Source organism: Schistocerca gregaria, chromosome 7 (assembly GCF_023897955.1).
Source record: "Schistocerca gregaria isolate iqSchGreg1 chromosome 7, iqSchGreg1.2, whole genome shotgun sequence".
NCBI classification, from domain to species: domain Eukaryota; kingdom Metazoa; phylum Arthropoda; class Insecta; order Orthoptera; family Acrididae; genus Schistocerca; species Schistocerca gregaria.
In genome coordinates, this window is record NC_064926.1 from 481322646 (window position 1) to 481346969 (window position 24324).

At 43.6% G+C, this 24324-nt stretch overlaps 1 protein-coding gene across 1 annotated transcript in view; it reads left to right on the forward strand.

Moving 5' to 3' along the window:
- Positions 1 to 5287: 5287 nt before the first annotated feature.
- Positions 5288 to 24324, forward strand: part of LOC126281900 (proline-rich protein 12-like) — a 53610-nt gene continuing 34573 nt past the window's right edge. The window contains exons 1-3 of the mRNA XM_049981223.1: positions 5288 to 5344; positions 15424 to 15699; positions 22056 to 23855. Of these exons, the coding sequence (XP_049837180.1) occupies positions 5330 to 5344; positions 15424 to 15699; positions 22056 to 23855 (2091 nt within the window). The 5' untranslated portion in view covers positions 5288 to 5329. The remainder of the gene's footprint in view (positions 5345 to 15423; positions 15700 to 22055; positions 23856 to 24324) is intronic.

Sequence of the window (24324 nt, forward strand, 5' to 3'; positions counted from 1 at the left end):
GGAACACAGGGCCAACACCCGGCATCATGGTGTGGGGAGCGATCTCCTACAATGGCCGTACACCTCTGGTGATCGTCGAGGGGACACTGAATAGTGCACGGTACATCCAAACTGTCATCGAACCCATCGTTCTACCATTCCTAGACCGGCAAGGGAACTTGCTGTTCCAGCAGGACAATGCACGTCCGCATGTATCCCGTGCCACCCAACGTGCTCTAGAAGGTGTAAGTCAACTACCCTGGCCAGCAAGATCTCCGGATCTGTCCCCCATTGAGCATGTTTGTGACTGGATGAAGCGTCGTCTCACGCGGTCTGCACGTCCAGCACGAACGCTGGTCCAACTGAGGCGCCAGGTGGAAATGGCATGGCAAGCCGTTCCACAGGACTACATCCAGCATCTCTACGATCGTCTCCATGGGAGAATAGCAGCCTGCATTGCTGTGAAAGGTGGATATACACTGTACTAGTGCCGACATTTTGGATGCTCTGTTGCCTGTGTCTATATGCCTGTGGTTCTGTCAGTGTGATCATGTGATGTATCTGACCCCAGGAATGTGTCAATAAAGTTTCCCCTTCCTGGGACAATGAATTCATGGTGTTCTTATTTCAATTTCCAGGAGTGTATGTTGACATACTGGAGCCGTCAGTATCTGGATACCGTGAATTCGTTACTCGAGTGCTGCTTTCGAAGACTTGACAACAACTGAGCACATCTGCAGTACCAGAAAGCGTCTTTCTCAGCCCTTGTCAAGTCTTCGAACGCAGCACTCGAATAACGAATTCACGGTATCCAGATACTGATGGCTTCAGTACGTCAACATCGATACACATGAATGTCTATTCATCTACATCTGCATCTACGTGGATACTCTGCAAATCACATTTAAGTGCCTGGTAGAGGGTTCATCTAACCACCTTCACAATTCTCTATTAGTCCAGTCTCGTATAGCACGCGGAAAAAACGAATAGCTACGGCGTTCCGTGCGAGTTCTGATTTCCCATGTTTTATAATGGTGACAGTTTCTCCCTATGTAGGTCGATGTCAACAAAATATTTTGGCATTCGGAGGAGAAATTTGATGATTGGAATTTCGCGAGAAGATTCCGTCGCAACGGAAAGCGCCTTTCTTTTAATGATGTCCAGCCCAAATTCTGTATCATTTCAATGACATTCTTTCCCATATTTAACGATAATACAAAATGTGCTGTCCTTCTTTCAGTTTTTTCGATGTACTCCGTCAGTCCTATCTGGTAAGTATCCCACACCGCGCACCAGTATTCTAAAAGAGGACGGACAAGCGTAATGTAGGCAGTCTCCTTAGTAGATCTGTCACATTTCCTGTGTCCTGCCAATAAAACGCAGTCATTGGTTAGCCTTCCCCACAACATTTTCTATGTGTTCCTTCCAATTTAAGTTGTTCGTAATTGTAATTCCTAGGTATTTAGTTGAATTTAAGGCCTTTAGATTTGACTGATTTATAGTGTAACCGAAGTTTAACGAATTCCATTTAGCACTCATGTGGATGACCTTACACTTTTACTTATTCAGGGTCAACTGCCAATTTTCGCACCATTCAGAAATCTTTTCTACATCGTTTTGCAATTTGTTTTGATCTTCTGATGTATTTATTAGTCGATAAACGACAGCGTCATCTGCAAACAACCTAAGAGGGCTGCTCAGATTGTCTCCCAAATCGTTTACATAGATAAGGAACGGCAAAGGGCCTATAATACTACTTTGGGGAACGCCAGAAATCGCTTCTGTTTCACTTGATGACTTTCCATCAATTAGTACGAACTGTGACATCTCTCACAGGAAATCACAAATCCAGTCACATAACAGACGATATTCCATAAGCACGCAATTTCATTACAAGCCGCTTGTGTGGTACAGTGCCAAAAGCCTTCCGGAAATGCAGAAATACGGAATCGATCTGAAATCCTTTGTCAATAGCTCTCAGTACTCCATGTGCAGAAACAGTTAGTTGATTTTCGTGAGAACGATGTTTTCTAAACCGATGTTGACTTTGTGTCAATAAATCCTTTTCCTCGAAATAATTCATAATGTTAGAACACAACATATGTTTCAAAATCCTGCTGCATATCGACGTTAATGATATGGGCCTGTTATTAAGTGGATCACTCCTCGTACCTTTCGTGAATATTGGTGTGCCTGTGTAACTTTCCAGCCTTTGGATACGGATCTTTCGTCGAGCGAACTGTTGTATATATTTGATTGTTAGGGATGGAGCTATTGCATCAGCAGGAACCTAACTGGTATACAGTCTGGACCAGAGGACTTGCTTTTATTAAGTGATTTAAGTTGTTTCACTACTCCGAGGATATTTACTTCTACGTTACTCATGTTGGCAGCTGTTCTTGATTCGAATTCTGGAATATTTACGCCGTCTTCTTTTGTGAAGGCATTTCGGAAGGCTGCATTTAGTAACTCTGCTTTGGCAGCACTGTCTTCGATAATATCTCCATTGCTTTCGCGCAGAGAAGGCCTAGATTGTTTCTTGCCGCTAACATACTTCACGTACGATCAGAATGTCTTTGTATTTTTTGCCAGGTTTCGAGACAAAGTTTCGTTGTGAAAACTGTTATATGCATCTCGCATTGAAGTCAGCCCTAAATTTCGAGATCGCCAATCTTGGGGATTTTGCGTCTGTTTACATTTGGCATGTTTTGGCTCTAAGCACTAAGGGACTCAACATCTGAGGTCATCAGTCCCCTAGAGTTTTAGAACTACTTAAACCCAACTAACCCAAGGACATCACACACATCCATGCCCGAGGCAGGATTCGAACCTGCGACCTTAGCAGCAGCGCGGTTCCAGACTGAAGCGCCTAGAAACGCTCGGGCCACAGCGGCCGGCTTGGCATGTTTGTTACGTTGTTTCTGCGACAGTGTTCTGACCCGTTTTGTGTACCAAGGAGGATCAGCTTTTTCGTGCACATGAAGTGCATATGGTGCCTGAAGATAGCGTACTGAAGTGCCGAAACTGGTTGTCAAAATAAAATAAGCTTTCAAAACGTACGGCTGTTTGGTGATATTCTCCGGTAAACCGTTAGATCAGTCGACTCGTACAAATAACTGAGTGTAACAGTTTATAGGGAAGTTAAAGGAAACCATCACATAAGCTCAGTCGCAGGTAAGGCAAGTGGCAGAATTTGGTTCAGTGGCAGCTGAAAAATATTATGCAACTCATTACGTCGATATTAAATTCCCCCTTCTCTTCTAGTTGAATACGTGACCTGCCAGTTTCCAAGGTACACATATATACATTAAGAAATAAACTGCGAATGTGTTAACGTTATATGCACATACTGCGTTCTTCTTACGTTCCTTCAATCGTTGAGTCATTTATCACATCAAAGAAAGGTTTTAAAAAATGAGTAACGGCAGAATTTCTCAGACAGTTTATAGTATGCTACGTATTTGGGTTCTTATCTAGAAAAGTTATTGATAGAGACAATGTACGAAAGGCGTTTGAAAAGTCCGTGCACAGTCCGAGAGATGGCACCACCGGCGTGTAGCGAGGTTATGTTTAGTTAGTAGCATCTTTGGAAAGAATGCACACCAAGTTTCAGCGATATTGATCTATTTCTTTGTGTTTGGCATTAATGTGAATCAAGGAAGTCAAGTGAGTTTCAAAAAATGGACGAAATTGAATTTCGTGTGGTGATTAAACATTGGTTTATGAAAGGCAAAACGCCTCAGGAGACTACAGAGAAGTTTGATAAACATTACGGTGACTATCTTCGATTAGAACAGTTTATAAGTGGTTTCAAAATTTTCGGAGTGGTCGTATGGGCACAAGTGATACTGAACATTGTGGACGCCCTGTGGAGGTTACAACTCCAGAAATCATTGATAAAATCCGTGGTACGATGATGGATGACAGAAGAGTTAAGGTGCGTGAAATTGCTAGTGCTGTGGGCATCTCGAATAAATGGGTACATAATATTTTGCATAAACATTTGTACATGAGAAAGCTATCTGCAAGATGGGTTCTGCGATTGCTGCAAGGATGGTTTGCAGCTGTTCAGGAAGAATCTGCAGGACTTTAAGCTTCGTTTCGTCACTGTGGATGAAACATGGATACATTATTATACTCCTGAGACCAAAGAACAATCTAAACAATGGGTTACCATGGGACAATCTGCACCAAAAAAGGCGAAGACCTTTCCTTCGGCCAGAAAGGTTATGGCGACTGTCTTTTGGGATTCGCAAGGCATAATCCTCATCGACTATCTGGAAAAGGGTAAAACTATTACAGTTGCATATTATTCATCGTTATTGGGCCATTTGAATACCGAGCTGCAAGAAAAACGCCGGCGATTGGACCGCAAAAAAGTGATTTTCCATCACGACAATGCACCAGCACACCCCTCAACAGTTGTGGTCGCAAAAATAATGGAAATAGGATAGTGTGTAGAGTAGGAGACCAACACATGAAGACACCAAACAGGTTCAAAAGGATGAAATGATGTAGGTTGCAGTAGTTATTTGGAGATGCTGATGCTTGTACAGGATAAAGTAGGGTGGAGAGCCGCACCAAACCAGTCTTCGGACGGAAAACAACAGCAACAACAAAAAAAGCACGGCTCCATTTAGTACAAGTTATTCCTTGATTTCTTAACGTATGTATTATTACTGAATATGTTTTATTACTGGTTTTCCTGTACAGCATGAAGCAGGATAACCAACTGGAAGAGAATATTTATTAGAATTTGACGCACCTACTTTATACAGGCAGGAAATTTGTTCAAACAAAAAAGTCCGGAAACGCACTGTGCTTCGCACGCATCTACATTTCTCCAAACTGATCGTCACCAGATCGGTTTCTGCCAGCCGTTCCATCCTTTACTAGGTGGTTTATTTACTTTCATACAGCGCAAATCTACCCGCAATCGTTCCTGTCATTAATATCAGGATAAAGAGTAACTAAGTTGCCAAGAAGGAAAGGAGAGTGGGTTTAACGTACCCTCGACATCGAGGTCATTATAGACGGATCACAAACTTGGATTCTGTCAAAGACGGGGAAGGAATCCGCCGTGCTCTTACAAGGGAACCATCCCGACGTTTGCCTGGAGCGATTTAGGGAAATAATCTGCAAGAACTGATGTCGTGACTTAGTTTGAAATCTCGATCGTTGACGAGAGTGAAAGGCTCCTGGGATGTGTCGCCTAGCACGCTATAGGCCGCCGCCCCCAATACACGTCCGCATTGGGGTGAAAGTGTAGCGGCGAGGGGTGGACTATATAGCTGCCGTACCTCCGAGCGCGATACAATTTTCTTTCGGGTGCTTCGCTCTGCTGCGCGATATGGACACCCGAGCGGTAAGTACACACTTGTGCATCTTGCTGGCATTCAGAAATGTGCTGTCTGCCTTAGGGAACTACTACTGGAGTAACGATGTCGTTGAAGGCGTAATTAGACGCAAGGACTTCCCGTTGGCCTTGAAACAACAAATATCTGGATCTGACTTTTAGTGCTGTATTAACATGTACAATAGTGTTTGTATTTTGAGGCGATCAGATGGGAAAAACGTTGAAAACAACTAGTTTCAAAATATTTTCTGTGCTGGTCCATTATGATTGTAATGTACCACGATACTGCATTTTTAAATGATTTTGTTCAAGTCAGCTATCCATTATGTTAAGTACCAGTCATTTCTCGTATTTCTTCTAGCGTTCAGTCCAGCAAGTGTTCAATTTTTCTGAGTGGTGTTTATATTTTGAGGCGATCAGATGGTGAAAACGAAACATTCCTGGCAGATTAAAACTGTGTGTCGGACCGAGACTCGAACTCGGGACCTTTGCCTTTGGCGGGCAAGTGCTCTACCATCTGAGCAGTAGAGCTTCTGTTAAGTTTTGAAGGTAGGAGACGAGATACTGGCAGAAGTAAAGCTGTGAGGAAGGGGCCTGAGCCGTGCTTGGGTAGCTCAGATAGTGGAGCACTTGCCCGCAAAAGGCAAAGTTCCCGAGTTCGAGTCTCGGTCCGGCACACAGTTTCAATCTGCCAGGAAAGTTTCATATCAGCGCACACTCCACTGCAGAGTGAAAATCTCATTCTGGAGATGGTGAAAACGTTGAAAACGACAACAAAATATTTTATGTTCTGTTCCATTATGGTTGTAATGTACTACGATAATATATTTTTAAATGATTTTGCTCAAGTTAGTTATCCATTACGTTAATTACCAGTCATCTCTCGTATTTCTTCTTGCATTCAGTCCAGCAGTTGTTCATTTTTTCTGAGTGGCTGCACAAATAGTTTGCGTATTCTTCGAACACTTTCGGTCTATCGATCCCTTTATTTCTTTGACTCATTTGAATGTATTCCTGTGTGCTATTCCGTTGTTTACTGACTCTGATGTGACGTTGATTTCTCCTATATGCCCCTTTGCTTCTTTCAGCCAGTTAAACTGAGTTTTCCTGTTTCTACACCAATTCCAAGATTCTCTTAGCAGTTCTCTGCAATATCATTCTTTTTTACGTGCCCACAAAAGCCCAGGTTGTTGAAGGTTTACAATTTTCTCGTTTAGTTCCTTATTCGTATACTTATGCGTTTTCATAAGACCCTTGGACCTCATCGGAATTTTCTTTCCCTTATTTCCTAGACATTTAGCAGACGTTTACTGTTCAACAGAATACAGTCAATGACATACAGACTTTCTAGTTCTATCACGGATTTGTGATGCCTATGCGTTGAGTGAGATCGACATTTTGTTATAAACTTTTTACGTCATTAGTATGTCGTTTCTCTTTTCCCCACTTTCTTGTAATGCCTAGTCGAAAACTCAATTTATGTTACCCATTCCCCTAGGTATTCAAATTTCTCTCTACTCATTCCGTACTTGATTTCTAATTTTGGTGTAGGGTCCGTTTTGTCCTGTATCATCACATATGTCTTTTTATGAGATCTAAATCTACATCTACGTGATAAGTCCGCTATTCACAAGAAAGTGTCAGGCAGAGGGTTCAATGAACCACCTTAGTGCTGTCTCTACCGTTCCAGTCTCGAACAGCACGCGGGAAAATGAGCACTAAAATTTTTCTGTGCGAGTCCTGATTTCTCTTATTTTGTCGTCATGATCATTTCTCCCTATGTAGGTGGGTGCCAACAGAATGATTTCGCAATCGGAGGAGAAAACGGGTGATTGAAATTTCATGAGAAGATCCCGTCGCAACGAAAAACGCCTTTGTTTTAATGATTGCCACTCCAATTCAAGTATCATGTCTCTGACACTATCTCCCCTATTTCGCGATAATACAAAACGAGCTGCCCTTCTTTGTATTTTTTCGATGTCATCAGTCAGACCCACCTGACGCGTATCCCACACCGCACAGTAATACTCCAGAATAGGACGGACAAGCGTGGTGTAAACAGTCTCTTTAGTAGACCTGTTGCACCTTCTAAGTGTTCTGCCAATGAATCACACTCTTTGGTTTGCTGTTCCTACAATATTAACTATGTGATCGTTCCAATTTAGGTTATTTGTAATTGTAATCCCTAAGTATTTAGTCGAATTTACAGCATTTTCCGATACTGACCAGGTGTCTTGCACATTGCTATGAAATGAAGCCTATCTTTAGTTCCTATAAGTGAAAAATGCGGAGGAAAATTAAAAACTGTTAGCATATCATCTGGCTTCAGTTTACTTCCGACACCAAAGGCCAACTGTTGAAATTGTCAGCCGAAAAGATTTCACTACATAGTTAAGTGTGGTTGTTTGCGTGAAAATTCTTCCTTTTCTACAGAGGGAAACGTATTAACAATATCGGTGAACACGCAAAAAGAAGTCAGAAAGTCCATATGATGGACGGGTAAAACTGACGGAAAATATAAAAAGTTTCGTCTTGTTCATTTATGAAACCGATATACAATTATCTTTATCAAAAAATTCGCGATTTTCATATACAATTATTTATTCTTAAACGTAAGACCAGTCGTATCCGGTTGGAAATGGTATCGCTGCGTTGTTTCAGCCTACAGTTGAATTACATGATCTCGTAAAACGTGCTAGCAAATTTTTTAGTACTTTAAAGGTGCTTTACGTACCGAGTGAATCATTTCACATATCTTCCCGTGTAATTACCTGCTGCTCAAGAGTTCATCATCATAATCAAAAAATTTTCACTGTAGCCGGCCGCTATGGCCGAGCGGTTCTCGGTGCTTCAGTCCGGAACCGCGCTGCTGCTACGGTCGCAGGTTCGAATACTGCCTCGGGCATGGGTGTGTGTGATGTCAAGAGGGTTAGTTAGGTTTAAGTAGTTCTATGTCTAGGGGACTGATGATCTCAGATGTTAAGTCCCATAGTGCTTAGAGCCATTTGAACCATCTGAACCTTCGCTGTAACTACCATAATGAAGGGAAATTAACGTTTACTTCCTTAGACTCCTGTAACCGTCAGCCAATCGAGATGTAGGTTCCCGCATTGGAACTCATGTGCTGTCTATCTCATCTATGGTCTAAAGTGCGTTTTACAGGAGCTACTCTCTGGTAAAAATCGATTACTCGTGGTGGGTACGCGTCACGTGCCTGCATGTAAAACAGCAGCCAACCACGTCGGGAATCAATGATCAACTGACTGTACCGAATATACAGTTCTGAAATCTTGGATGTGCTGAAGACTGAGCAAGCGTAGATGCGGGGGGACTGTGGAGGTGTCTACCAATATCGGAAGTTAACCTGCACTATCCGATAAAAAGTACTTGAGGCCAGTTAGTGGGCATTAACATGGGGAGTGACAACACTTCGCCTTTATGCTGGCTTGATCTCTGATGGCAGCACTTTCAGTCTGCGGAGGAATGGTAACCCAGTCTTCCTCAAGAGCCAAAATCAGAGTAGGTAGTGACGTTGGACATTGTGGTCTGGAACTACTTTTCATCCACAGTCCATTGTAGTTTTTCTTTAGACAACTTCTTCAAGCACCGCTTGGAATTAATTACAGAAACGTCTGGCTTATGATGAGGTGCTCGCCGTTTGTAACTGTAGATATCATTGTGGAACTCACGAGCTATTTCTTCTGCTGATTTCATGACTTTTTTTGCCGCCACTCTCTGCAATACTCGATGGTCAGTACATGAGATCCGCCTGTCTTATTGTGACTGTGGTTACACTTCCGCATTTCGGCTCTAACAAGCAACATGGATAGTTAGTTAGTTAGTTAGTTAGTTCCGTGTTCCACTGATTAATAGCACGGAAAAACCGTTATGATGTGGAACGTGTCAAATGCACAAGAAATGCGCACAGGAAACAAGTTTCTTTTTTTACATTATAGTGTTGTACCTAACTATTTCTATTATCTATCCCAGTCAAATCACCAACAGCTTCGGCAGCTTTAGAAAGGTTGAAATGTCCGTGATAAATTTGTTACTCAGAAGCCATCCAATGACATGTCCACATTCGAAGCCACTGAAGTTTCCCTTTCCACCCATTGTTCTTGCTTCTCTCCTGACTATACAGTAGTTCCCGTCTCCTTTTATACTGGCGGATCCACCTCTCATGACATATAGCCGTCAATTACTAATTAGATGGGGGTGTTCGGATACTGTTGATCAGATGGTATTCCTTGAAAACACTTTGCTACGTCAGATTGTCAAAGAGTTTAACAGCTGCATATCTCACCCCATTCCGTGCTACAGTAGTTCTCTAAATGGTAATGCGGATCCAAAAAAAAAAAAAAAAAAAAAATGGTTCAAATGTCTCTGAGCACTATGGGACTTAACATCTATGGTCATCAGTCCCCTAGAACTTAGCACTACTTAAACCTAACCAACCTAAGGACATCACACTACAACCAGTCATCACGAGGCTAATGTGGATAATTTTTCTTCTATTGTTGTACTGGTGAGTATCTCTGCTATGCTGGAACTCAGCTGGATTGTTCATAAAGAATTTCATAAGTGAATAAAAGTATTGTAAAGCTATAGTTAACATTTCCAGATGCTTAGAGAGATGGGTGCAAGATTTACGAACGCGAAACCCACAAATAATTGTGACTACTTTCTTCGTGTAATGAATATTGTTTTGATTAAATCAGGAGCTACCACAGAATATTATCCCGCAGGACATCAGTTAATGATTTTGTACCACCAAAATCGGTAATTTTTCATTTTTTTTAAATTTATTGCTGACGTAACATATTGGCAAAACGTGGATACCTTTAACGTGAATGAGCTGCGTTCTTCAAAGTTCAAAGGCAACTCATTTCAGCAAAACCAATTAGTAACTTTCATCAAGCAATCGTTCACTATTTTCACTATCGATGCTTCTATGTTCGGCTTCACAACAATGCCTGTATCATCTGCAAAATTGACTAATTCTACTTCCTGATTCAAATTAAATGGTAGATCATTAACATCAGGGAAGAGCATTAGAGGCCCAATAGTCGAACCATGTCGGATGATGAACTCAGAAAATTTGTGAGAGATTAGTATTACTCACTAGCAGTCACCTTTTTTAAAATTATTAACCCCTACTCTGTGTTTTTTGAGTAATGTTTCATTGTGTACTACTAAATATTCAGGAATAATATACCGGGGATGCTGCAGTGTAGGCACTTGCCATAAGCAGGCGACTGAGATACAAAGTTGCTAGTGTAAAAGCTCACTAGGACCATCTGTGGATGTTGCGCCTGTACCACGTAGAACAAACACATGTTTTCCCTGAGGTAAATGGATTATCTGACCATGATGCACAACTCATTAACTTACAAAACCTAACAGGGCGTACACTTCAGAAACCAGTAAGTAAAAGTGTGAGGGTGCTCAAACCGGTATCTATAAATCACTTCAGAGAAAGTTTAGGAAATGTAAACTGGGAAGATGTATATAATGAGCCAAATGCTAATTTCACTGTCCCCATAATAGAGTCTTTAAATAGTAAAATGCCACCAGTAGGAATATTCTGTGACTTATCCAAAGCATTTAATTGTGTGAACCACGACATTATGTTAGAGAAATTAAAATTCTATGGTATAAATGGAACAGCATATGAGTGGTTTAAGTCATATCTAAAGCACAGGAAGCAAAAAGTCTCTTTATATGTTTCAAGTTATTCAAAGGAGTTTGCCACTTCATCTAACTGGGGTGAAATTACACTACTGGCCATTAAAATTGCTACACCAAGATGAAATGCAGATGATAAACGGGTATTCATTGGACAAATATATTATACTAGAACTGACATGTGATTACATTTTCACGCTATTTGGGTGCATAAATCCTGAGACATCAGTACCCAGAACAAGCACCTCTGTCCGTAATAACGGAATAACGGCCTTGATACGCCTGGACAATGAGTCAAACAGAGCTTGGATGGCCTGTTCAGATACAGCTGTCCATGCAGCTTCAACACGATACCACAGTTCATCAAGAGTAGTGACTGGCGTATTGTGACGAGCCAGTTGTTCGGCTACCATTGACTAGACGTTTTCAATTGGTGAGAGATCTGGAGAATGTGCTGGCCAGAGCAGCAGTCGAACAGTTTCTGTATCCAGAAAGGCCCGTACAGGACCTGCAACATGCGGTCGTGCATTTTCCTGCTGAAATGTAGGGTTTTGCAGGGATCGAATGAAGGGTAGAGCCACGGGTCGTAACACATCTGAAATGTAACGTCCACTGTTTGCCGTCAATGCGAACAAGAGGTGACCAAGACGTGTAACCAATGGTGCCCCATACCGTCACGCCGGGTGATACGCCAGTATGGCGATGACGAATACACGCTTCCAATGTGCGTTCACCGCGATATCACCAAACACGGATGTGACCATCACGATCCTGTAAACAGAACCTGGATTCATCCGAAAAAATGACGTGCCATTCGTGCACCCACGTTCGTCGTTGAGTACACCATAGCAGGCGCTCCTCTCTGTGATGCAGCGTCAAGGGTAACCACAGCCATGGCCGCCGAGCTCATAATCCATGCTGCTGCAAACGTCGTCGAACTGTTCGTGCAGATGGTTGTTGTCTTGCAAACGTCCCCATCTGTTGACTCAGGGATCGAGACGTGGCTGCACAATCCGTTACAGCCATGCGGATAAGATGCCTGTCATCTCGACTGCTAATGATACGAGGCCGTTGGGATCCAGCACGGCGTTCCGTATTACCCTTCTGAACCCATCGATTCCATAATATGCTAACAGTCATTGGATCTCGACCAACGCGTACAGCAATGTCGTGAAACGATAAACCGCAATCGCGATAGGCTACAAACTGACCTTTATCAGAGTCGGAAACGTGATGGTAAGCATTTATCCTCCTTACACGAGGCATCACAACGTTTCACCAGGCAACGCCGGTCAACTGCTGTTTGTGCATGACAAATCGGTCGGGAACTGTCCTCATGTCAGCACATTGTAGGTGTCGCCACCGGCGCCAACCTTGTGTGAATGCTCTGAAAAGCTAATCATTTGCATATCACAGCATCTTCTTCCTGTCGTTTAAATTTTGCGTCTGTAGCACGTAATCTTCGTGGTGTAGCAATTTTAATGGCCAGTAGTGTACATTAGGTGTTCCACAAGATTCGATCATGGGTCCCCTCCTGTTCTTGATATATGTGAATCACCTCCCTTCTTATGTGAAACAAGATGCTGAACTGACACTGTTTGCTGATGATACAAGCATAATTATTAATACAGTAAAAAAAAGTCCGATAGAAAATGATACAAATAAGGTCTTTGGAAAAGTTATTAATTGGTTTTCTGTGAATGGGCTTGCTATGAAATTTATAAAAAAAACAACGTACATCCAATTTTTTCTGCTAAAAGTATAATTCCTTCAATAAACATAACACATCAGAAGAAGTCAGTAGCCAGGGTTGAGCACACTAAATTAGATAAGAATCTTAATTCGAAAAGTGATATTTTGGATCTCCTAAAGCGATTAGGTTCAGCAACTTTTGCAATCAAAATAATAGCCAATTTTGGGGATGTAGAAATTGGTAAGTTATCATACTTTGCATACTTCCACTCTCTGATGTCATACAGAATGATATTCTGGGGCAACTCAACACTTAGGCAAAAGGTATTCACTGTTCAAAAGAAAGTAGCTAGAATAAAGTGTGGGGTTCATAGTCGCACATCCTGTAGGCATCTGTTTAAAAGGTTAGGAATTCTTACAACTGCTTCACAGTACATTTACTCAGTAACTAAATTTTTTCTCAACGACATGGGTCAGTTTAAAATCAACAGCGACATTCACGATTACAATACCAGAAAAAAGAAAGACCTACATTATCGTTTACTTAACCTATCTTTGGCACAAAAAGGGGTAAAGTATGCTGCTATAAAACTTTCGATAAATTACCAGATGAAATAAAATGTCTGACAGACAGCAGTAATAGTTTCACAAACAAATTGAAATCATACCTACTTGACAACTCCTTCTATATGAAACGTCCCCTTAGAAAAATTAATGAATTACTGGTCTGATAAACCTCTTACATTATTTGATTTTCAAACAGCTGAGCAGAACTGAACGTACTCAGACATTTCGCTCTTTACCTATTGTGATCAACACTAAAGTGACACACAATATTTTTTAGTGCAACGCAATCTGACTTTTAATAATCCCTACAAAAGAATGGCCCTGACTAACAATAACCTATACCTTTCACAAATCTCTCACCTCACAAAAATCTTCGTTACTCAAACTACTGCAATACAGCGAGCGCCAATACTGCCAGCTAAATAAAAGATTCAAACTAATGAAAGCACTAACTACTGATGGGCATAGTTAGCAAATGAAAGATTTTGATAGAGAACAAACAATGTATTTACCTTAATAGTGTTCAAAAGTCATAATATACATATATCAGTTCATGACATCCAATCCTACAAATTTCCTTTTTCTGACGGACGCACGTCCACATCGTCCTCTTTCAAAGCTCTGCCATCTTTCTCTCACCACATCCACCACTGCTGGCGGCTCACCTCCAACTGCGCAACGCTACGCGCTGTTAACTAGTGATGGGGAGCTCGTGAATGAGTCGTTCAAATGAACGCTTCACTCCAGTGAAGTGTGAACTAACCACTCAATTTCAATGAACTGATACTTCAAACTCTTCACAGATAGCACACTCCAAACTTTTTTCTAGTTCACTCACTCTCGTCCCCTTTCCCTCCCCCACTACATCGGCGCTACGTCACTCATTCTCCCTTCACTTCAATCCTCCCTCTACTGCCTGTCGATGAATCGCGCGGCGAAATAGACTTAGAACAACAGTTGCACTTTGCTTTCCCATCACCTAAATCGGCGAAGAAACCCCAAATTTCACTACTTTCACGCGATTGCGAGTTGCTAGGCATTGTGTAAACGTGAACAGACACAAAAACTGCTTTCCGAATAAAATAAAGAGCGATTTTAACTGAAATCGTACCAATGACTATAGGTGACAGTTTACGTTTTGAATTTAGAGTGTTATTGTTCTCAACAAAAATAAAATCTACAAGAAAACTTCTGAATAATTACTTAACGTAGGTATATAGACTTTATGACAGTGGTAAACATACTCATTCTATTTTGGATTAAATTTTAAAAGGAACATAAAACTGGACTGCATTTCGTTGGTAGCCCTAGTTTTCAGTCCATGAATACAACAAAAAAGGTTTTACTTGGCAGATAAAGACTTTTTTGGGGTCTTCATGAGAAAATGTCGAGCAAGATTAAACGTAATACATTCTTTATATGTGACAGGCTTCCTTGTTTATCTTTCCTTTGTCCCCTTCGACCATGCTCTATTTAAGTTAACTCAGACGCTGTAAGAGAGTAAAACGTTGCTTGCACATTACTGTATAGTTCGGCCATCCGTTGGTAAAATTATGAAGTATTACGAAGCTTTATTGTACGAGCGAGGCGAAGCGAGCGTAGCCGCGGCTGAGCGGCGAACTGGGCAACTTCGCCAGGCTTCCGTGCTTCATGAATGAACTACTTCATTCGAACGCTTCACGGCAAAGAGTGAAATGAATGAAGTAGTTCACGGGAATGAACGAGCTCGACCCATCTCTACTGTTAACAGCCAACTGCCCAGCACTACAATAGCGAATATTACAACAATGCTAACCAGCACACAGCACAGCCAGTGATTTTCATAGAGAGCGCTACGTGGCGTTACCAATATAAAAACCTACTTACATATACCACAGATGAATTCTTGGATACGAGTAAATAAATCTGGAGATATAATATATGCACTTTGTACCATTTAAGAGAATGGGATAGATAATAGTAATATTTAGGTACAACACTATAATGTAAAAAAAAACCTTGTTTACTGTGCGCATTTCTTGTGCATTTGACACGTTGCACATCATAACGGTTTTGCAGTGCTATTGATCAATGGAACACGTAACTAGCTAGCCTTGTTGGTTGTTAGAGCCGTCGCGTGACGTGTGTTGTGGCGCTGTCCGCAGGCGCTGCTTTGTGCGGTGCTGCTGGCTGCGAGCGTCAGCGGCGGCCAGGAGGCGGAATGCGTGGGCGGATGCCCGCAGGGGACCCGGCGAGAGGGCCGCACCCTCGACCTGCTGTCGGGACTCACCGGCTTTCTGGGCGGGGGCGACGACGAGGGCGGCGCGCCGGACCCGCTCAAGTACCCCATCTGGAAGGTGCACAAGTACCACGGCATCGACCTCCGGCCCGTCCAGGTCGTCGACGTCCGCTCGCCCTACAAGCCACCCGAACCCAAGCAGGTCAGTCTCTCCAACCATCTTCACACTGGTGTTGTTGTTGCTATCGCCACCCGAAGGCTGATATGACGCTGCCCTGCAGAAAACTTTTCATGTCTACGACTTATCTTAGAAGCTAGATTAAGCTACGTTTGTAGCATTTGTAGACTTAGACAAAGCCTTTGACAATGTTGACTGGAATACTCTCTTTCAAATTCTGAAGGTGGCAGGGGTAAAATACAGGGAGCGAAAGGCTATTTACAATTTGGACAGAAACCAGATGGCACTTCTAAGAGTCGAGGGGCATGAAAGGGAAGCAGTGGTTGGGAACGGACTGAGACAGGGTTGTAGCCTCTCCCCGATGTTATTCAATCTGTATATTGAGCAAGCAGTAAGGAAAACAAAAGAAAAATCCGGAGTAGGTATTAAAATCCATGGAAAAGAAATAAAAACTTTGAGGTTCGCCGATGACATTGTAATTCTGTCAGAGACAGCAAAGGACCTGGAAGAGCAGTTGAATGGAATGGATAGTGTCTTGAAAGGAGGGTATAAGATGAACATCAACAAAAGCAAAACGAGGATAATGGAATGTAGTCGATTTAAGCCGGTGCTGCTGAGGGAATTAGATTAGGAAGTGAGACACTTAAAGTAGTAAAGGAGTTTTGCTGTTTGGGGAGCAAAATAACTGATGATGGTCGAAGTAGAGATGATATAAAATGTAGACTGGCAATGGCAAGGAAAGCGTTTATGAAGAAGAGAAATTTGTTAACATCGAGAATAGATTTAAGTGTCAGGAAGTGAAACATGGACGATAAATAGTTTGGACAAGAAGAGAATAGAAGCTTTTGAAATGTGGTGCTACAGAAGAATGCTGAAGATGAGATGGGTAGATCACATAACTAATGAGGAAGTATTGAATAGGATTGGAGAGAAGAGAAGTTTGTGGCACAACTTGACTAGAAGAAGGGATCTGTTGGTAGGGAATATTCTGAGGCATCAAGGGATCACCAATTTTGTATTGAAGGGCAGCATGGAGAGTAAAAATCTGGGAGATGAAGAACCTTGCACAGAATAAAGTAGGATGGAGAGCTGCAACAAACCAGTCTCTGGACTGAAGACCACAACAACAAGTTGTAGTAGCTCATAAGAAAAAACCGGATAAGTGCAAGCAGACTCGTTCTCTGAGTGTTCCGTACGTACTTAATTCTGTATGTAGGTAGTTAATCTATAGGTTTTGATCATTGAGTTTCCGAGTATAAAGATACGTAACAGTAAATGGGGTACCCTTTGGTTGCATTGACATAGAAGCTTAAATTTTTTACATGGCCAAGGGGCCGTAGACTTTAGTATTGGACGTAAATTTTAACTTGGTGCTTCTATCCGTTCTATCATAAAAGAAGGTTGTATAAATGGAAGAATCCTGGAGACACTAAAAGGTATCAGATAGAGTATATAATGTCAAGACAGAGATTTAGGAACCAGGGTTTAAATTGTAAGACATTTCCAGGGGCAGATGTGGACTCTGACCACAATCTATTGGTTGTGAACTGTAGATTAAATCTTAAGAAACTGCAAAAAGGTGGGAATTTAAGGAGATGGGACCGGGATAAACTGACTAAACCAGAGGTTGTACAGAGTTTCAGGAAGAGCATAAGGGAACAAATGGCAGGAATGGAGGAAAGAAGTACAGTAGAAGAAGAATGGGAAGCTTTGAGGGATGAAGTAGTGAAGGCAGCAGAGGATCAAGTAGGTAAAAAGACAAGGGCTAATAGAAATCCTTGGGTAACAGAAGAAATATTGAATTTAATTGATGAAAGGAGAAAATATAAAAATGCAGTAAATGAAACAGGCAGAAAGGAATACAAACGTCTCAAAAATGAGATCGACAGGAAATGCAAAATAGCTAAGCAGGGATGGCTAGAGGACAAATGTACGGATGCAGAGGCTTATCTCACTAGGGGTAAGACAGATACTGCCTACAGGAAAATTAAAGAGACCTTTGGAGATAAGGGAACCACTTGTATGAATATCAAGAGCTCAGATGGAAACGCAGTTCTAAGCAAAGAAGGGAAAGCACAAAGGTGGAAGGAGTATATAGATGGTCTATACAAGGGCGATGTACTTGAGGACAATATTATGGAAATGGAAGAGGATGTAGATGAAGATGAAATGGGAGATACGATACTGCGTGAAGAGTTTTACAGATCACTGAAAGACCTGAGTCGAAACAAGGCCCTGGGAGTAGACAACATTCCATTAGAACTACTGGCAGCCTTGGGAGAGCCAGTCCTGACAAAAGTCTACCATATAGTGAGCAAGATGTATGAGACTGGCGAAATACCCTCAGACTTCAAGAAGAATATAATAATTCCAATCCCAAAGAAAGCAGGTGTTGGCAGATGTGAAATTACAGAATTATCAGTTTCATAAGTCATGGCTGCAAAATATTAACACTAATTCTTTACAGACGAATGGAAAAGCTGGTACAAGCCGACCTCTGGGAAGATCAGTTTGGATTCCGTAGAAATATGGGAACACGTGAGGCAATACTGACCTTACCACTTATCTTAGAAGAAAGATTAAGGAAAGGCGAACCTACGTTTCTAGCATTTGTAGACTGAGAGAAAGCTTTTGACAATGTTGACTGGAATACTCTCTTTCAATTTCTGAAGGTGGCAGGGGTAAAATACAGGGGGCGAAAGGCTATTTACCATTTGTACAGAAACCAGATGGCAGTTATAAGAGTCGAGGGGCATGAAAGTGAAGCGGCTGTTGGGAAGGGAGTGAGACAGGGTTGTAGCCTCTCCCCGATGTTATTCGATCTGTATATTGAGCAAGCAGTAAAGGAAACAGAAGAAAAATTTGGAGTAGGTATTAAAATCAGACTATGGTTGGTTTCGCCCATGAGTCTTCGATCTTGATCCATCTGAAGCATCATTTGCTCTGTGCATCAGTTCGATACTGGTGCGCGCTGCTGCCCCGTACCAGAGGGACTATAGGTTTGGGAAAAGAAAGACGCCTAGCCCTCGAAACCTAATAGCGTCAGGGTCGGAAAAAACAAGAGTTGGCTGAGGATGGCCAGACAGGAAAGATAAAAGTGAGGAGCCTGGCGCAAGTAAGTGGAAGCAATGCCAGGACTGAGCTCGGGGCCTCGTGGTTGCCAGCCACGTACTCACTAGCTGCGAGTCCCCTGCGTAATTGTATCAATAAAATGTCTTTATACTAGGATGATGATTTTGCAGTTGTAGAGAAACGAAGAAAGGTGAGCATGGGCTTTATTCCGCAAGATTCACACAATTTTGTTGAGTCAGTTAAGGCTATGTCATTCCAGTGCATGCAATTGACTTCTTTGATTTTAAAGATGCTGTTAGAACATTATTGTCAATGCTGGCAAGTAAGATGTCCAAATTCAGTCTTACACAGAAGAATGAAAAAATGCCAGTGTGTTAAAAGGAGGAAAGACCGTGGCTGACGTACGCAATGCATTATTTCAACTGAAAGACCAGCCATGTTTGTTACTGCCGAACCAGAAAGAACTGTTGACGATGTTGTTATTTCTCCCTCAACAGACATGGCGCTTTACAGCAAACTTAGCAGCATCAGATCCCGAGACTGGACTCAATACTGAGAGACTTTTTCTTGAATTTAATTTTGTTATTTTCTCGCGAAAAGGTTAAAAGATGTGTCAAACAGTTTCCGTTGCCTACTACTGCAGTACGTAAAGCGCTACTACTATATTTCTGTACGAGTAAAACATAGTGCCTCAGTATTAATGACAACTGAAACAAAAAATGTTCTTACTGGCGCTTAGAACCAGTCAGTTTCCTGGTATACCACTTACGAGGTTCTTAATAAATTCTGTATTTTCTAATAATTTCTAATTTTTGCCTCTTTAATCTACGGTTCTAAATACCTAGTCAATTTTTTAGATATAAATAAGTTGTGTATGAAAAGAGGTACATCTACATCTACAAGCATACTCCATAAGCATTGTATTGTGCATGGCGGAGGTTACATTGCACCATCACTAGTCGTTTTTGTTTCTTGTTCCCCTCGCAAAAAGAGTGAGGGAAGAACGACTATGTATTTGCTTTCGTATAAGCTCTAATTTCTCTTGTCTATCTTCGTACTCCTTACGCGAAATGTACGTTGGCGGAGGCAGGATCGTTCCGCAGTCAGCCTCAACTGCCGGTTCTCTATAAGTTGTAGTAGCTCAAAAATCCGGTCAAGTGCAAGTAGGACTCGCTCTCTGAGGTGTCCCTTCCGTACGAACGTAATTCTGTACATAGGAAGTTAATCTATAGGTTTTCGAGTATCAGAATATGTAACGTAAATGGCATACCCTTTGATTGCATTGACATAGAAGCTTAAAGTTTTTTACATGGCCAAAGGACCGAAGACTTTAGTATCGGACGTAAATTTTAACTTTCTATCTGTTAGTGCCGAAGCAGAAAGAAGTCTTGACGATGTTGTCATTTCTCCCTCAACAGACATAGTGTTTTACAGCAAACTTCGCAGCATGAATGGAACACATAACTAAAACACGTAAATTGCGCAGGCCGCACCAGTGTTTAAGAAGGGTAGTAGGAGTAATCCATCGAACTACAGACCTATGTCATTGACTTCGGTTTGCAGTAGGGTTTTGGAGCATATACTGAATTCAAACATTATAAATCACCTGGAAGGGAACGATCTATTGATACGTAATCAGCATGGCTTACACTCAAGGCCACATTGTTCCCCACTCCTCCAAACGTCCTAACTCTTGGAAACTTCCTACAGTGCGTTTCGCTCCTATCTACCGGAAGCTACGGTTATGAAGCTCACAATAAAATATGCGCCATAACACCAACCGGGCCATAGCTCCCTCAGGTACATTATCACTGAATGTACCTGAAAAAATTTATAATTGTACATGCATACTTCAGGGAGATATGATGTCATAAACATTAGGATTTCCCAAAAACTAGCTTTTACTTAAAACGGAGCGCAAATTACCCAGAGTATACTGATCCAGCATTCAAGCATTTGGCAACTTCTGAGGAACTTTAAACATAATTTCGATGCTTTAAAAATTTTTTCTATCTTACAAGCTTAATGTCAAATATTTAACATATTAACTCATTTGTAAAGTAATAAAAAGTTTGAGCTGTTTTATACACGAGAGTTCGATACTTTACAGAATCCAGGGTTTACTGTTTGTCCCCTCACCTGTGCTGGATGAATGAACAACATTGTGTATTCTTCTGAACAAATTTATGTGATATAAGAACAAATAAGCAGTCGGTCACAAATATTAAGTCAAAATTGACCAGGTTTCGACGCTACTATGAGCGTCGTCTTCAGAATTAGACTAACTGTTCTAAAACATATTAAGTGTATAATACATTAATAAAATTAAAGTTTGTACCGAGTGGAAAAAGATACAGTACGTCATGACGTCGACTTTCCTGCTTAGATCTTCTTCAATATGTGACTCGTAAGTAGCGTCGAAACCTGGTCAATTTTGATATACAGGGTGTTACAAAAGGGTACGGCCAAACTTTCAGGAAACATTCCTGACACACAAAGAAAGAAAATATGTTATATGGACATGTGTCCGGAAACGCTTACTTTCCATGTTAGAGCTCATTTTACTACTTCTCTTCAAATCACATTAATCATTGAATGGGAACACACAGCAACAGAACGTACCAGCGTGACTTCAGAATCTTTGTCACAGGAAATGTTCAAAATGTCCTCCGTTAGCGAGGATACACGCATCCCCCCTCCGTCGCATGGAATCCCTGATGTGCTGATGCAGCCCTGGAGAATGGGGCATTGTATCACAGCCGTCCACAATACGAGCGCGAAGAGTCTCTAAATTTGGTACCGGGGTTGCGTAGACAAGAGATTTCAAATGCCCCCATAAATGAAAGTCAAGAGGGTTGAGGTCAGGAGAGCGTGGAGGCCATGAAACTGGTCCGCCTCTACCAATCCGTCGGTCATCGAATCTGTTGTTGAGAAGTGTACGAACACTTCGACTGAAATGTGCAGGAGCTCCATCGTGCTTGGACCACACGTTGTGTCGTACTTGTAAAGGCACATGTTCTAGCAGCACAGGCAGAGTATCCCGTATGAAACCATGATAACGTAGCGTAGGTGGGCGAAACTAAAATGAGCTCTAACATGGAAATTAAGCGTTTCCGGACACATGTGCACATAACATCTTTTCTTTATTTGCGTGTGAGGAATGTTTCCTGAAAGTTTGGCCGTACCTTTTTGTAACACCCTGTATATTTGTGACCGAACCTTGGCAGCTATGTTCAAAGTTTTAAATTTATGTGATGTTGTAATAGAGTGAATGAAGATGTCGCGTCCTGTCTCCGCTTTGCTGGCAGGTTTACTCACCGGCATACGGCCCGCCGGCGTACGGACCCCCGCAGTACCCGGTGACTGGTTACCAGCCGCCCGCGGGTGCCAGCTTCAGTGCCACCTCGGACACTTTCACCGCCCCCGAAGGTGGCTCCAACAGCGACACCAAGTCCGAGTCCAGCTCCGAGGGCAGCTCTGGCAGCTCCGACCTCTCGGTGCTGGACGACCTGGGCGGCCTCGTGGGGCTGCTGGGCGGCGGCGACAGCGGGGGCGGCGGCAGCCCCCTGTCCGCGCTCATCTCGCTGCTCCCACTGATCAACAACCTGGTCAGCCTCAAGAGCGGCAAACTCGGAGGCAGCGGCAACGGCGACGCCAGCGGGGGCTCGCCCCTCGAAGCGCTGGGATCACTGTCCGGCCTCTTGGAGAGTGCTTCCGGCCCGATCAACAAGAAACTGCAGGCGGTGCAGGCGGTATCCTCGCTGCTGCCCGTGCTACAGCAACTGAAGCACTCCAAGCCGGTGGGCTTCCGCACGTCGCTGGCCGTCGGCCGGGGTTTCGACCCCAACCGCGTGCGGAGGTCGCCGCAACGTATCTCCAAGCGGTCGCTCCTCCTGCTGCCCAAGAAGTTGGCGGTGCTGGGCGCCATCTCGAAGCTGCAAAAGATTAAATCGGGCAAGAAGGAACCCTTCAGCTTGTTCAGCCCCTTCTCCTTCATTCCCGGCCCGTTGGAACTCGTGAAGGAGGGCCTGAAGACAGTGCTGCCGAGCTTCGTCAGCGGACTGCTGGGCTTCGAGGACGAGGAGGAGGAGGAGCCGGGCGCGGCCGGACCGCCGCCCCCGCCGGGGGCCTACCTGGACACCTCGGCACTGCCCGCGCTCCCCGGCCTGCCCCCGATCCCCATCAAGACCGGGCTCTTCGGCTTCGGCTTGCCCCCCAAGTTCATCTTCCAGCCCGTCGCCGGAGGTCAGCCTTACGTGTCCGTACGTTACCCTCAGAACGGAGCCAGCCCCCCGGAAGAGGACACCGGCACGCACTACGCGGACGGCCCGGTACCGTACTCTGCACCCTACGAATATCCTCCTCACCCGCCGCCTCCGCCGCCACAGTACGGTGCACCGGTGTACAGCCCTCCACCGTACGGCGCAGATCAGCTTCCGCGGTCTCCTCCTCCCGAGCCCGATTCCAAGCCGGAACCGGCCGTCGCGTACCACGCTTCGCAAGTGATCCCCCAGCTCCAGATCCAGATCTCGCCGTACCCTCTGCCCCAGGCACAGCACGGCAGCGGCTACGGCCCGCCTAGCCCCGGTTACGGTCCGCCCGGCCCCAACTACGGCCCACCGAGCGCCACGTACGCCCCTCCCCTCGAGCCCCCTCCACCCCCGATGGAGGAACAGGTGGTGTCACAGGAGCAGGAGGTCGAGGTCCCAGAGCGCCCGGAGGCGCCTTACCCTCAGGCTGTGCCCCTGGAGCCGTCCACGGAGCCACCTGCACCACCTCCGCCTCCCCCGTCGCCGGCACCGTATCCACCTGCTCCGCCCCCAGCGCCGTATCCACCTCCGGGTGTCCCCCAGCAGCCGTTCTCCCCTCCCGACTCGTATGGCAGCAATTTGGATTACTCGCCGCCGAGCTTCAGCCACGATGGCGGCTACGCTCCACAGCAGTTCGGACCGGACGACGGCACCTACTACCCCGGCCCCAGCCTGCCGTACTCTGCAAACGAGATCCACGACCCTCTGGCCTCCCCGTCGGAAGTCAGCTCCTTTGCGGCCTTCCGCCACTCTCAGCCTTACAGCCCAGAAATCTTCAACTCGGACGATAGCTTCGTGGTAAGTACCTAATGCTTTATTCACCACTATGTTCCTCACAGCTTTCGCATCTACATGTACATAAATACTCCACTGTACAGCGCATGGCACAGTGTACATTGTATCAATATTATCTGTTCTTTTTCCTATTCCACTTGCGTACTGACTAATGATACCTACACAGGATGTATATTTGTGGTAGCACAATCTCTTCGAAAGCGGATTCGTTAAATTTACTTTAACGAGTTTCATTTTTGTTATGAAGATTCTCATATAACTTCACAGAGCATCTCGTTTGCAATTTCGCACTGCCTATACTGACGTGTTACGGTCATCGCAGCGAACATCCGGTGTCTGCTGTCGTGCATATTTCATGAAGAAGTGCTGGAGCAGTACCATAGTAATAGTTCGACCTGCCTCTTGTTAGCGATATCCTTTACACAGTCAGACAACAACTTTAAGTCAGGCATTAGCCTTCCCTGTAACCGAT